General features: G+C 36.7%; 2 protein-coding genes across 2 annotated transcripts; both read left to right on the forward strand.

Moving 5' to 3' along the window:
• The first annotated feature begins 3,816 nt into the window (after positions 1-3,816).
• On the forward strand, positions 3,817-4,302 carry LOC110115844. Its single transcript, XM_020849230.1, has one exon. The coding sequence runs from the start codon at positions 3,817-3,819 to the stop codon at positions 4,300-4,302; it is 486 nt and encodes a 161-aa protein (XP_020704889.1).
• Positions 4,303-6,743: 2,441 nt separating this feature from the next.
• On the forward strand, positions 6,744-10,696 carry LOC110115835 (heat shock cognate 70 kDa protein 2). Its single transcript, XM_020849212.2, has 2 exons — positions 6,744-6,984; positions 8,761-10,696. The coding sequence occupies exons 1-2, from the start codon at positions 6,771-6,773 to the stop codon at positions 10,488-10,490; spliced, it is 1,944 nt and encodes a 647-aa protein (XP_020704871.1). The 5' UTR covers positions 6,744-6,770; the 3' UTR covers positions 10,491-10,696.
• The last annotated feature ends 4,836 nt before the right edge of the window (positions 10,697-15,532 follow it).

Here is a 15,532-nt window from a genome sequence, read left to right on the forward strand (position 1 = left end):
ATTTTATGTTATAAAAAAATCGAATACAGCTGGCACCGAGATGCCGAGATCTATGCCGATCGCAGGCCCTGTGGCTTTTCCGGCCATTTCTCCGGCGAGAAGAGAGAGAAAACTCACCGGAAATGAAAGTAAAAGAATAATAAAAATCGTTGGTTCAGAGCGAGGCGTCGAGATGCGAGAAAGCTAGGTCATGTAAGTTAGGTGATGTTTCTAGAATTTTCAGATGGACGTCACCCGTTGGATCTAGAACTAGGAGCTGATTTTGGACCGTCCGATCTCGGATGTAGATGAGAAGGGTTTGTGTTTGATGGAGTTGGGTTCTTTCTGTTCATTGGACGAGGAGTAATGATGATTTATGTATACCGCTACCTCGCTACATATCAAATAAGCTCTTTTTTTTTAAAAAAAAAATATTAATTATCGTAAATTTGTCATTTATACAATATCATCAAAAATTAATATTTATTTTCATAAATAAATATTTTTAAATTTTCTTTTAAAAATGAAATCTTCTATCAAACGATCCCTTCTCATTTACGCATTTTTTACATATCCACCTACTTAGATCTTACGTAGGGTGTCAAACTTGGGTTGTGGATTGAACCAGACATTGATCCACCACTGGTTGACATGATCCGACCCGTTGAAGTTCTAGGTTGACCCGACCCAACAAGAAGAAAATGGTTATTTTCACAACGAGTGAGCTTTCTAGTGTCGTGATTGTTATTTCCAATCCAACTACGATGAATTGTCGTGAATTTTGAGCTGACAGGAAGGAACATCGTCGAAGGAGGCGAAGAACTTGTCTTTCTCGAACGGTTGATTGGGTTGAAGCCTTTGTCGTCGTCGAAGTGGTCGCACTGTCGTGGGTTGTTGAGCGACTACCACGGGAGAAGAGGAAAAGCAAACCCTAGGCGGACAACATCGGTTGTGGTGTCTAACCCTAGGACTGATGTATGCATGTGTGGTTAGTGCTTGCGGGTGGAACAGGTGAACTTGAACGTGGGGAGTCGAGGACAGACTGCTGTGCGAGATTATCTTGGTCAACTTCTGGTTAACTGGTTGACTTGAACTCAACTCATTTTTTTTCAAATGGGTCGAATCCTAGAACCCGAACTCAACTCATTTACGAAATGGGTTGATCCAATCCTGAAATTTTTTTGGGTTCGGGTCGAATTTTCAGGTTGTGTCAAATATTAACACCCTATCTTACATTAATTATCAGTTGCCTCTTTGGATTTAGGATTTGGTGTTTTGGCATTTTCATATAGCGTTTGTCAAGCAAGCAAAAAGGGGAACAAGTGTTGATGTGTAGGTGGTGATGTATGGTACCTGGTAGGAATTTAAAGCAAACTCAACATGAGATTTGCAAAACACATAATGCACTTTTTAATTAGATTAAGCAAAGTTCTGTGGTGATAAATGACAAAAAATCGCTTTGATCCAGCATGAATCTCGAGGCATATCTTACTTGGCAACTTTCAAAATTAAATTCGAGACCATCCAAATTCCAATTTCAACAAACTTCTAGTCAAACTGAATGCCTCGAAGAGACTTGAAAAAGTCTCAGCCCCTAAAGGACCTAACGACACCAAAATTGGTCCAATCCGAACCCAAAAAGGTCCAAATTGCGCAGGGGGGGGTGGAGTTTATTTGAAATTTTAGAAACACAAATTAGATGATCAAAAGATATCCAAACATAGCATGTTTATAATCAAATTGAGCAGCTTAACGAAATGAATCAAACGAACCTAACAACGCTTAATTCTAACATCATTTGGGCATATAAATGCTTGACTAATGCTCTATGATTAAGGGGATCAATATGGGTCGTCCAATAAAGCACTCTGAATTTATCTCATATATTCTCCATATTTACAGACACGCCACTTTAAAAAAATTTAAATAGACCCCCACTTCCAACATGAAAGGGGGCTTAGAACCTTCAAGGGCTTGGACCTTTGGGGATGAGACTTTTTGTTGGAGATTTCAGAGAGCTCTTAGGATTCAAGGATCCTAAAGTTCTACCCAAGCACTGTCGCTGGTGAACTTCCATTATTCGTCGTTGGACCACTGCTGTACACCGACAATCACCAAACCATCACTTATTTGTTGATTATTGTTGAAACTCTACTTGCCCGCTGACTGACATTATACATATGTCCGGCCACCATCGACACACTACTCATACCATCGTCGCTCGTCGACTATGGTCCCCCTGACTGCTATCACCCACCAACTATGTTCCCTCAGACCACTGTCATTCGTCGATCACGGTCCCTCCGACCTCCATCGCCCACCAGCTATAGTCTCTTCGACTTCTGTCACGCACAACTACATTCCATTCGACCTCCATCTCCCACCGACCATGGTTCCTCCGACCACTATCACCAATCGATTATGGTCCATTCAACCACTATCGACCATCGATTTCGGTCCCTTCGACTTCCATCTCCTACTGGCTATGATTTCTCCTGCCGACTATAGTCCCTTTTATAATAGCCTAAATTTTTAACTATCAAGATATTATCTGCTTTGATCGAAAGGACTCAAGATTTTATCTTGGTGGTGTAACTTCACAAGAGGTCGCCCATCCTAGAATTTCTCAGGGATGAACATGCTTAACTGCAGAATTTATTAATGAAATTTTAATCATTACACCAAAAGGTGCCTCAATATTTAAGAGTTTAGCTTCTTTTATTTAAAGGATTTCATAATTCTCCACTTAAGTAATTGATGTCCTTGTTAGTATCTTTATCTCATAATCATCCACCAGGTAGATAGAATTTAGAGGTGGCCCCTACAAGTTCATCCCCACTACGTAGCACTTTGTCTCATACGAGATTCAAGAGGTGGCTCTCATGGCGTACCACTTTGTCATGTATGACACTTAGTTCTCATTTTCCGGCTGATGTATTACTCTGATACCAATTGTAATAGCCTAAAAACTCTTAACTATCGATATATTGTCAGTTTTGGCCTAAGGGCCTCACATTTTTGTCATATTGGTGTAACTTTTCAAGAGGTCATTCATCCCATTCTTCGAGATGAGCACACTTTACTGTGATAACTGCAAAGTTTTTTAATAAAATTTTAATAATTACACAAAATGACTCCTTAATGTGTAAGAGTTTAACTTCTTTTACTTAAGGGATTTCCACACCTCCAATGTTTGTTGCCTGCCAAGTATGGTCCCTGTGACGTCCATGGTTCCTTCTAACCCCCCCCGGGTAAATATAGCCCCTCAAACCACCATTGTCCATTGTGATTACAACCCTACGATACCCATCGATTACTGTCCCTTCAACCTCCTTCACCTTCCCACTATGATCACTTCGACCATCATCGCTCATTTATTTACGATCCCTCTGCCCCCCAAAGCCCACTGATTACAATCCCTTTGATATATGTTGTCTGCTGACGATGGTCCCTCAGACCTTCGTTGCCTGCCGACCACGACCTTTCCCGACCTCTGTCATCCACTGACTACGATCCATCTAAACTTCGTTGTTCGCCCACTATGGTCCCTTCAACATTCGTCGTTCGTTAAGTATAGTCCCTTCGACCACCATTGGCCGGTCATTATGGTCACTCTAACCTTCGTCGCCCGCCGACTACTGCCCCTCTAACATTCGTAGTCCCTCAAACCACTGTCGCCCTCCGCTGAAGATCCACATGACCACCATCATCTGCTGATTATGGTCCCTCTAGCCACTGTTGCCAGCTAATTACCGTCCTACTAACCAAACAAACATGCCAACATTCTCTTGAGAACAACCCTCATGTGTATCTTGGTGCCCCCCACCGAAAGAGTGGATGAAAATCAATATTGATGCTTCCTTAACTTCTTCGGGATTAGTTGGAATTGGTGGTGTTTTTCGGGATTGTAATGGAAGATTCATTCTTGCATTTGGGAAGAAGATGATGCATTGGGATATTGCACAGTTGGAAATGGGAGCTATTCTCTCTGTCAAGGACTACGTCAAAAGCTGGATGAGCGACTATAAAGGGGTGATAATGGAAAGTGATAACATTAATGTTATCAACTACATTCAAAAATCTTTGAAGCAGAACAAAGGTACCATGATCTTCAATTTAGTAAGTGATTCTTTATTTGTGAATGGTTTCAATAAACTTGTCTTTGTACATGCGTATAGAGATTGTAATAAGGTAGCCAACTTGTGTGCTACTATGGCTTTAGATGATAGTTTTTACTTTGATAGCTTTTCTTTTGATGATATCCCTCCCTTGAAGGCTAATTTAATCAAGGAAGAATATCATCCTCTTCATGTTTGTACTTAGTTCTTTACTTTTTTCTCCTTAATGCATTATGCATTTCTTCAAAAAAAAAAAAGAACAACTCTCATGTCATTGGATTCTTCCAGCTCCAACCATGTAACTTGCCCGTTATGATGTGTATTTGCTACATTGAGTCAAGGTCTTCAAGTGAGGAAGAGTCTCATTTATATCTCTTATAAATGTTGCACCTCTCTCTCTCTCTCTCTTATCTTTGTCTGCGCTAAATCTTCGTTCAAAGCTAAGACATTAAAGCTCTTTATCTCTCTACCACCACAAATGTTCTATGACACAACATTTGTTATTTTTAATTCTTTCAAATTACACTATGTATTTGACTTCCTTAAATCTAATGTTAAAAAAAAATAGTTAAAATAGAGAAAGATGACATGCAATATTTTTTTTAATGTAGCTCATGAAACAACCCCTTAATAGAGTCGCAACACAAATGTTCAATATAAATTTAAATTTCAGTGCAAATTGACATATTATTAATTAATTGATCAAGAAAAATGGAGATTTTGTTATGATATCAAAGGAGCATTTAGTGATCTATTCCATGACAATTGGAAAATTTTGTTTATAAGAAATTGTGAATTCGAATCACACATTTTGCAATTCGATCGTCACTCCTCCTTTCTAAAAAATATGAATTTATTTAATAATTATATATTTATCTATAACTATTTCACAAATATAGATAAATTCTTTTTTTTTTTTCAAATCAATAAAATTTGTAATTGGATTTATTTTTATTGATTTGGTCGACAGAACAGCAGCAGCTTATGTTTATTCGTTTCAAAATTAAATTTGCTCAAAATTGGATTGATCTAACCCATTTAAATGTAGACAAAATATTTAAATCTTTTAAATATGTTTTAGCAATAACTCTAATTATTTACCACACTAAAAAAGACGAATTCATATATCATTATATATATATTAAAATGTTTCCAGAAAAATATTTATTTGTTATTTGTTATAAAATAATATTAGTGAGATTTTTATTTATATAAAACAACAACAACAACATCAAGCCTTTATCCCACCACGTGGGGTCGACTAGATGAATTCAATGAACCCAAGATCGTCGAATTTCGACATCACCAAGACTATTTAATTGTCGATAAATGGTCTATAAACTAGGGAATCAATATGAACCGCCCATAAAAAATATTCTAACATGTCCTTGATATTCTTCCGATGTACTAGTCATGTCACAAAAAAAAAAGACTCCTCATTTTTCATTGAAAGGAAAGCAAGCAATAGAAAAAACATAACATACGAAGAAAAATTTAGGAGCTCTCTTGCCACCAGACTTATCATCAACCACCACTCAGCCACTAACCTAGTTGGACTTCTGCCCGGCCGCCGACCTTCGCCACACTTCTGATTGGATACCGATCTTCGTCAAACTTTCGTCCGCCACCTACCATCCCCAGACTTCTGCTTAACCATCATCATTCTCATAAAGTTCAACCCACTTCTTGAACTATTATAATTGTGCTCAAGTTTAGGAACAATCTTTATAATATATTCAATATTAATTGAATTATTTCAACTGGGCGTGACCCGTGATTTTTTTCCTTTTTTCAGTGTTTTTCATGTAAAAAACCTAATGCTTTTTAAGTCCTCTGATTGTGTGTTGAATATCCATGTAACACTAGGACAAACAATTCTCTTACTTTAATGCCGTACACACATAAAATTTAATGACTTGCATGTACATCTTTAAATAAAATTATTATCATTTTGTATAATTTTTTTGTAAATATCATGAAAGCACCAGCGAATGCTTAGCTTGATTGGTGGGCAAGTATGACTCAGAACCCCCAACCCATGCTCGATTCTCCTAGAGCGGCATCGCCTCTTAAGTGGGGCACATTCAAGTGTGGGACATGAGGTTTCTGGGATAGGTGGCTCTTATAGGTTAACAGAAGATTAGCTACACTGCCAAACGCTCTTTTGGAGGTGGTAGCGAGTGAACCCATTCAAAAAAAAATCATGAAAGCATCAAATTGTGCAAATGCATTTAAGTTAGTAAAATAGATAATAGTAATTTGAAATAAAATTAATTTTTTTTTTTTTTTTGAAACATTTAAGTCAATTAAAATAAATTCATATATACATCACATACACAGAAATTCTAATAAAATTTTTTTTAATTGAAAGTTTAAGCTTTTAACAAACAAGCGAAAATGAGCTGTGTATAATAATAACAATTAATAACAGTAAGAATTCAGGCAAAGCATGTCGATCTTTGACCGTCCAAATTCCAAACTGATGGGCTCATCAAGCTGGCAAAAGCCGTCAGAAAGTTCTAGAGGCACCTAGTCCTATATAATATCTCTCCACCTTACAAAGCTCTTCCTCTTACGACCTCATTCTCAAGCCCTAATTCTGCCGCCGCTACATTCCTGCTCTCTTTAGCTTTCCCTGATTCAACCTTTCAGTGCTCTAGATTTGCCCTAGATATGGCCGGAAAGGGAGAGGGTCCAGCGATAGGTATTGATCTTGGAACTACTTACTCTTGCGTCGGAGTATGGCAGCACGATCGGGTCGAAATCATCGCGAACGACCAGGGTAACCGCACGACCCCGTCATATGTCGCGTTCACCGACACAGAGCGGCTGATCGGCGATGCTGCGAAGAATCAGGTCGCCATGAACCCCATAAACACGGTTTTTGGTGAGGACTCTTAACTAGTTTGGTTTTGCCATGATTTATGTTCTAAGTTTTTCTGATGCTTGTTTGTGCGTGTAAGAGATAGTTAATCTGTTTACAACAATCTGGTAATTAATTATTTGTCTGTTTATGGATCTTTTGCATTGCTTATTTGTTGACGTTTCATATGCTAGATATTTGGTCGGGGAGGCTTAAATAGCCTATAGTATGTGGATCTGTGGTTATTTTGATTTGATTATTTCATATATCGTTAATTTTTTATTTTAGTTCTTGGTCATTTGCTGTGGACATTAATCAGTCACACTTGTGTAGTTGATCACTTCTTTATACGTTCAAAGAACGGATCTGATGTCTAAAGCGATATTGATACGGATCTGATCTAGTTTGTGGTAATCATATAAGCTATTCGTTATTTGGCTGTGAAGCTTTTTTGATAACCAAGTTAGATCTGATTTTCACCAATGCACTTTTTAATGTCATAAACGAGGACGCCTATGTTTACATAAGTAGTTTTATTGCGGTCAGAGTGCAACATAAAAAAAGTGAAGTATATTTTTAATAGTGCTGAATTCTTTTTTTTTTGGAATTGTGCTGTAAAATCAGCTTAGATTTATTGGACCTTTTATGTACATTTAGTTGCAATCAATTTTTCATCAACATGTATGAATTATACATAATAACTCATATGAATTATACCTTTTCTTTTGAGCTTTCTTTGTAATAGTCTATTCAATTAGTCTCCATGTCCTTTATATGCAGTCAAGTGATTAATAATGTGCTCTTATATAGGATGGTAGAGAGCCTCTGTTTTTACTTTCAGGCTTGTTAAATCTGAAAGGAGATTGTTATAATAAGCTCCCAATGCTTTTGCAATGAAGTTAGCACTTTCATCCAAAGCATGACTAATTGTTGCTTCAAATAATGATTGTTGGTGGTTTTACCATGTGGAGAGATTCTAATTTTTCTTATGCGATTTTTTTTTGATAAATCATATTTTAAAGAACTTTATCTCCCAAATTAATTTTTAATTGAACTATGAGCTGTCACATTTATGGTCTTCTCATTTGTGCAACAAGGCTTCTTCTAATAATGATGCCCCATTTTCACGATCAATTTTTAGCTGAACTTTGCATTCTTATTATTCTCCTGAAGCTGTATTTTGATCAATGAATATAGCTCCTTTATCTGTTTGAAAGTCCGGCTCATTCTAGTCATGGGGGTAGAAGAAGGGTTTAGGATTATTTACCAATGATGTCACTAGTCAATTTGATATTATTTAACAACTTCCTATTACCTATCTATGGAGCTTATCATTCAAAATTAATCTTAACAGAAAGGTTACCTAATGAATTTGAGCTTGTTAGTATTTACCCAACTGCAGACTGCTTTCAGTCTTTTGTGATATTAGATCTCTAATATCTGAGCATGCACGTTAAAAATTTTCCTAATGCGGTTAGCTGTTTTTATTTTCATAAGTAATAATAAACATGACTGGCAGAATCAACCAATGCGACAACACACAAGATATAGCATAAATTTCAATTAGGTTACAACTTTAGTGCTAAAGTTGTATTTTCACTGTCTAGATGTTGTTCATGCCAACTATCACTTTTTGAAGGAAGTGAGATATAATGTCTTTTAAGCACAATAGAAGAATTACCATCTTATTTGTTGGAGTTTAGTTAGTATTCTACCTAAACACAAACTTGGTTAATGTTAATATCCACTCTTATCTTAAATCTAAGACTTTTCTAAGCAATACATACATATCTGTTGCAGATGCCAAGCGATTGATTGGCAGGCGGTTTTCTGATGCATCTGTTCAGAGTGATATCAAGCTTTGGCCATTCAAAGTTATTCCTGGACCTGGAGACAAGCCCATGATTGTTGTTCAGTATAAGGGTGAGGATAAACAGTTTGCAGCTGAAGAAATCTCATCTATGGTTCTTATTAAGATGCGTGAGATTGCCGAGGCCTATTTAGGAGCGACTGTGAAGAACGCAGTTGTCACTGTTCCTGCATACTTCAATGACTCACAGCGCCAAGCCACAAAGGATGCTGGTGTCATTGCCGGTCTAAATGTTATGAGAATCATTAATGAGCCAACTGCTGCTGCCATTGCATATGGTCTTGACAAGAAGGCTACCAGCGTTGGTGAGAAGAATGTTCTCATTTTTGACCTGGGTGGTGGTACCTTTGATGTATCTCTCCTCACCATTGAGGAGGGTATCTTTGAAGTCAAGGCCACTGCAGGAGACACTCATCTTGGTGGAGAGGATTTTGACAATAGAATGGTGAACCACTTTGTCCAGGAGTTCAAGAGGAAAAATAAGAAAGATATAAGCGGCAATCCCAGAGCTCTTCGGAGGTTAAGGACTGCTTGTGAGAGGGCAAAGAGAACCTTATCTTCCACTGCTCAGACCACAATTGAAATTGATTCTCTCTATGAGGGCATCGATTTCTACTCCACAATCACTCGTGCCAGGTTTGAGGAACTTAACATGGATCTATTCAGGAAGTGTATGGAACCTGTGGAGAAGTGCCTGAGGGATGCAAAGATGGACAAGAGCACTATTCATGATGTTGTTCTGGTTGGAGGGTCCACTCGGATTCCTAAGGTGCAGCAGCTTTTGCAGGACTTTTTCAATGGGAAGGAGCTCTGCAAGAGCATCAACCCTGATGAAGCTGTTGCTTATGGCGCTGCTGTTCAAGCTGCCATCTTGAGCGGTGAAGGTAATGAGAAGGTTCAGGACCTTCTCCTCCTCGACGTTACTCCTCTCTCCCTTGGTCTGGAGACCGCCGGTGGCGTCATGACAGTTCTGATTCCAAGGAACACCACCATCCCTACCAAGAAGGAGCAGGTCTTTTCCACCTACTCAGACAATCAGCCCGGCGTCTTGATCCAGGTCTACGAGGGTGAGAGGACGAGGACCAGGGACAACAATTTGCTTGGCAAATTTGAGCTCTCAGGCATCCCACCTGCTCCCAGAGGTGTTCCCCAGATTACTGTTTGCTTTGACATTGATGCCAATGGTATCTTGAATGTTTCTGCCGAGGATAAAACAACTGGGCAGAAGAATAAGATCACCATCACCAATGATAAGGGCCGTCTGAGCAAGGACGAGATTGAGAAGATGGTTCAGGAAGCTGAAAAATACAAGTCTGAGGACGAGGAGCACAAGAAAAAGGTGGAGTCGAAGAACACGTTGGAGAATTATGCGTACAATATGAGGAACACCATCAAGGATGAGAAGATTGCCTCCAAACTTGCCGCCGACGACAAGAAGAAGATTGAAGATGCCATTGATCAGGCTATCCAGTGGCTTGAAAGTAATCAATTGGCCGAGGCCGATGAGTTTGATGACAAGATGAAGGAACTCGAGGGAATCTGCAACCCGATCATCGCCAAAATGTACCAGGGAGCTGGCCCTGATATGGGTGGAATGCCTGATGATATTCCAACTGGTGGTGGTAGCAGTGCTGGTCCCAAGATTGAGGAGGTCGATTAAAATTTTCTCTATAGTCATTTATTGCAACTTACTTGGATCTTAGTTTATTGCAACTTGTTTGCAATGGTTATCTGTTCTTCTTTTGAAAGACTTGATATTGGTTTCTATTATGCATGGCCTGAAGTCTTGGCCGAAGTAGTAGTGCGTCTTTGACAATATTTATTTTATGTTGTCATTCAGTATTGTTATGGATTTCTATTTTATCATCTTTTATTTACTTTCTCTGGAACTTGTGAAGTGGCATGCTTTAGGGTCTTTCTGATCCAGCTGGGTTGAGTAGTAAAGCAGAAGGCTTGCTGCAATCCAAAAATTTCAGTCTTTTAAAAATTCTGCTTAATTTATAATCTATGGAGCTAGAAGAACGATAGAATATTTAAAGCCATTTTTTTTATTTTACGGATTGGCCCACATAATTATAAATTATTGGTAGAAGTAAATTCTCTCATTAATTTAATTTTGTGTATTAGTTATTCACTGTCCTTTTAAATATTAATTAAATATCCTTTAGCAAAAGGGTAAGTTTTGAATCAGTCTTTCAACTGATTTGGTCTATATTCAAAATTGTTTAGGGTCATATCTGCAATGAACTGAGCATAATCAACCATTGCGGTTGATGTTTTTGATCAATTTATCATTGTTTATTTTTTATTATATGATTAGATATGAACAATTTAGATTAAATAGGGCCATTTAAATTTATAAAGATGATTTGTAAACATTTTATTGACGTTAAAACTTTTTATAATTTATAATATATTTACACAATTGGATAGATAAAATTTCAATCATCTATGTTGACTTGTGTTTTTTTTTTTTTGGGACATTTAGGCCAATTAAGGCAAATACATACACATAGACTCGAACTTTGGACCTTTTAGTTGGAAGCCTAAGCTCTCAACCAATAGGCCAAAGAGAGTTGTGTACTTGTGGTTTTCATTCTCTTTAAATTTATTGCTAATTTTATTAGAAAGACTGAGGAATATTTAGAGCTTTTTACCATGCCAAACCCAATCGGATCGCGCAATATGTCTTTCGGTCACAAGAAGCAGGATGAGACCGTGGAAATTTTCTGGCCATAGGTGAGACGCACGGTGACCAACGGCCTCTCTTCGAGTCTTAAAAAGTAAAGCAGCGACAACGTCGTCCCAAACAAGGGCCTAAATCTCATCACTTGTATTAGATTTCAACCTTTTTCCAATTTTAATCGAAAGTGGCAAATACTTCTTTTGAAACAAAAAATTTGCTTTCTCAAGGAAGTTGCATGTTTGTTGCATTCTTTGATCCCATTCAAATCTGCATTGCATGCATGATGTGCACTAGAACCCTCAACCCTAGAAAGTTTCACATCACCTCACAGTAAATAACGGAAAAATAGCAGCAGTAGACCATGTACAGCAGTGAAGAACAGTACCTTTTTCCAAAGATGAGACAAAACGTGTAAAAGCAGTGAAGAACAGTACCTTGACCGAAAGTCACAAACCCTTGAGTTTGTAAAATCAGAGAAAGTAGCAAACTATAAGATAATATATTCCAAAGATGAGACAAAACGTGTAAAAGCAGTGAAGAACATTACCTTGACCGAAAATACCAGCAGTAGACCATGTACAGCAACAACGAGAAGAACTGTAAACAGCACTCACATGAAAGAACTACCAATAGTGCAAGAACCATACATTCAGTTTGAATTTAATTTTTTTGCAAGACAACGGTACCAGTAAGCTGTCATTCTTAAGAATAAGAAAATTTTAGTGCCAATAAAATAGCATGGATCTATTGACATCTACAAAGCTTCAGAATGCAATGCAACGGCTCCATGTACAAGATTAAGCTTTAAGATGGCTAAGTTATGATGCACCGAAACATCTCTTGAAGAGAGAATGCAGTGTTGGACATGGACACGTGTCTGACATGGTTGGGACACGTGTCAGACACAGCAAACACGTCTGATTAAAATAATGTTTAAATTTAATCTGATATGGCTGGGACACGCATGACCTATTATATAATTATATATATATATATATATTATATATATATATATATATATATATATATAATATATATAAACGGGTTGAGAAATTCTCATATTAAATCTAATAACGAAAAATGTCATTTCTAATATTTTCTAACCAAGCCTTTTTAAGGGTATATCTCTACCTTTCTTAACATAAGCCAAATCTAATATCTTACTCTCGAATTAGGGATTATCGGAAGGCCGCCGTTTTACACATTGATAAATCAATTTCTAGGTGACTCTCTAAATTCTTATCTGCATGGGAAGCTACTCCAACCTTTTCACGAATTATGCTCGTTCATATCCTGTCTTCTAAGAAGAGTAAATCTACTCATCCACCTAGCATCCTCAGGCTCAACTACACTTAATTTATATTATGCTTCTCTTTTATAACCAACATTCTCTGTGCCATAAACATTGTAGGTTCACCACCATCTTATAAAAATTTTTCCCTTGTTTGAATTGTACTTTCTAATCACACAACAAAATCAGAAGGCATTCTTCCCACTTCAACCATCCAACTTGAATTTCTACTAATTAATTATCTTCATCTATTTCACCATCACTATGAACAATGATTCAAGAATCTAAAACAAATTATACTTATTAATGACCTGATCGCTCAAAGTCAACAAACCCCAACTAGATCTATTACTTGCTAAAATTACACTCTATGTATTCGGTTTTAGATCTACTCAAATGAAAACCTTTAGACTCTAAGGTTGACCTCCATAATTCGAGTTTAGCTTCAACTCCCTCTCTAGTCTCATAAACAAGAAGAATATCATCATTAAAAAGCATACACCATGGTACATCCTCTTGCAAATGTCTAGTAAGAACATCCATGATTAAAATAAAAAGATAATGGCTTAAGGCTAATCCTTGATGTAATTCAACTGAAATAAGAAAATACTTGGTCAAACTACATTGTGTTTGAACACAAGAAATAGCTTTTGCATACATATCCCTAATGAATTAAATATAAGCATTATTAACCCATTTCTTTTCTAGAACTCTCCATAACACTTCTCTTGGAACTTTATTATATGCTTTCTCTAAATCAATAAATATCAAATGTAGATCAACCTTATTCTCTCTAAACTTATCCATCAACCCTCTCAATAAATGAAGAGCTTCCATAGTAAACCTACCTGACATGAATCCAAATTGATTTTGAGAAACATAAATATCAAGTCATAACCTATGCTCCATAACTCTCTCCCAAAGTTTTAAAGTATGACATATCAACTTAATTCCTCTATAATTTGCACAATCATGTGCATCACCTTTATTCTTAAAAATAGGAGTCAACACACTCATTCTCCACTCATCTGACATCTTTTTAGTATATAAAATAATATTAAAAAGTTTAGTAAGCCAATAAATTCCTTCATCACCTAAGCATTTTCACACCACTATTGAAATATCATTAGGTCCAATAGCTTTTCTGCACTTCATTTTCTCTAAAGCCTTTCTAGCTTCAGTTTTACTAATACGCCGATAAAAATAAAATATCTATTTTCATTTAGAGTGCTAAGGTCACTAAAGTCAATCGCATTCTTACAATCTTCATTCAAAAGCTTATCAAAATATCTTATCCACCTTTGTTGAATATTTTTTTAAAAAAAGTACTTTTTGATCTTCATCTTTAATGCATTTTACTTGAACTAAATTTTTACTACTCCTATATCTTTATTTGGCTAACTTATACATATATCTTTCACCCTTTTTAGAATCTAATATATTATATAAATCATTAAAAGCTAAAATCTTTGCATCCCAGATTGCTTTCTTAGACATCTTACGAGCCTCTTTATATCTTTCCCAATTTTCAAAATTTTTACATCTAAACTAATAATTATAACAAAGCTTTTTATTTTTTATCTTTTCTTGCACATTTTGATTCTACCACCAACTATTTTTATTTTTAGGAATATTTCCTTTTGAAACTCCAAACACATCCATTACAACATTCTTAATATTACTAGCTACTTTTTCTCACTTAATAAAAAAAAAGGCTATAAAGCTTTTCACGTTTAGATTTGGGTCAAAATATACCAACTCAAATTTTCTCCAAACTAATATGAATACACATAATAGTGCAAGGCTATTCAGTATGCCTACATGGTCATACATAATGAAACGAAACCTGATTTGAGCTTAGACGGTACTGTGGAGGTGGGAGTCATGCAGAATCAGGCCAAGAACACCAATTAATCTGAGATAACTGCAGGAGTATAAAAAAGCCACAGATATGCAAACTTTCAAACCTCATGGTTAAAAAGGATGGGAGTAACTTGCGCACTTTGAATCTTATATTGAGCAAGAACCAGTCGAAGAGGAAGATTACCTAGGAATGTTTAATGTTTTACTTAGATATGAAGGCAAGTGGGCGTAATATGAAGACATAACCAACCACAAAGTAAATTTTGTTCATGCCACTAGGAGCATAGATTACACTCATCCAATGTAATCTACGATATTCTGATCCCTTTTTTTCTATCAAGATCTCAAATTCTAAATTTGTTTTCAGATAAATATGATATGAATTTTAATAATTTTTTCGTATATTACCCTCATCCAAAAATGAATCTAACGATTTACTAAAATTTGATATGATATCCTAAATGATATATCATAAAAAAATTATCTTGATCGGGCACGAATCTCGAGGCAAAAATCAAATGGGAAACTTTAAAAAGTAAATTCGGGATCATTTGAACTCCGATTTCAGCAAACTTACAGTCAAACTGAGCGTCTCGGAAATACGAACCCAACGACACCAAATTCAACTCAATCCGAGCCCAAATGGGTCGGAATCGAAGACCCGAAGCGCTGTTGGAAAGTTCAAATCACAATTTGGATTATTAAATGGTTTCCAAACATGACATGCTTATAGTCGAATCGAGCGGCTCGACGAGACGAAACCAACGAGCCCAAGATCGCCGAATTCCGATATCATTAAGACTTTCAAATGTCTGACAAACGGTCCATGATCAAGGGATTCAATATCGACCGTACATCCAAA

Source organism: Dendrobium catenatum, unplaced genomic scaffold (genome assembly GCF_001605985.2).
Source record: "Dendrobium catenatum unplaced genomic scaffold, ASM160598v2 fragScaff_scaffold_315, whole genome shotgun sequence".
NCBI classification, from domain to species: Eukaryota; Viridiplantae; Streptophyta; class Magnoliopsida; order Asparagales; family Orchidaceae; genus Dendrobium; species Dendrobium catenatum.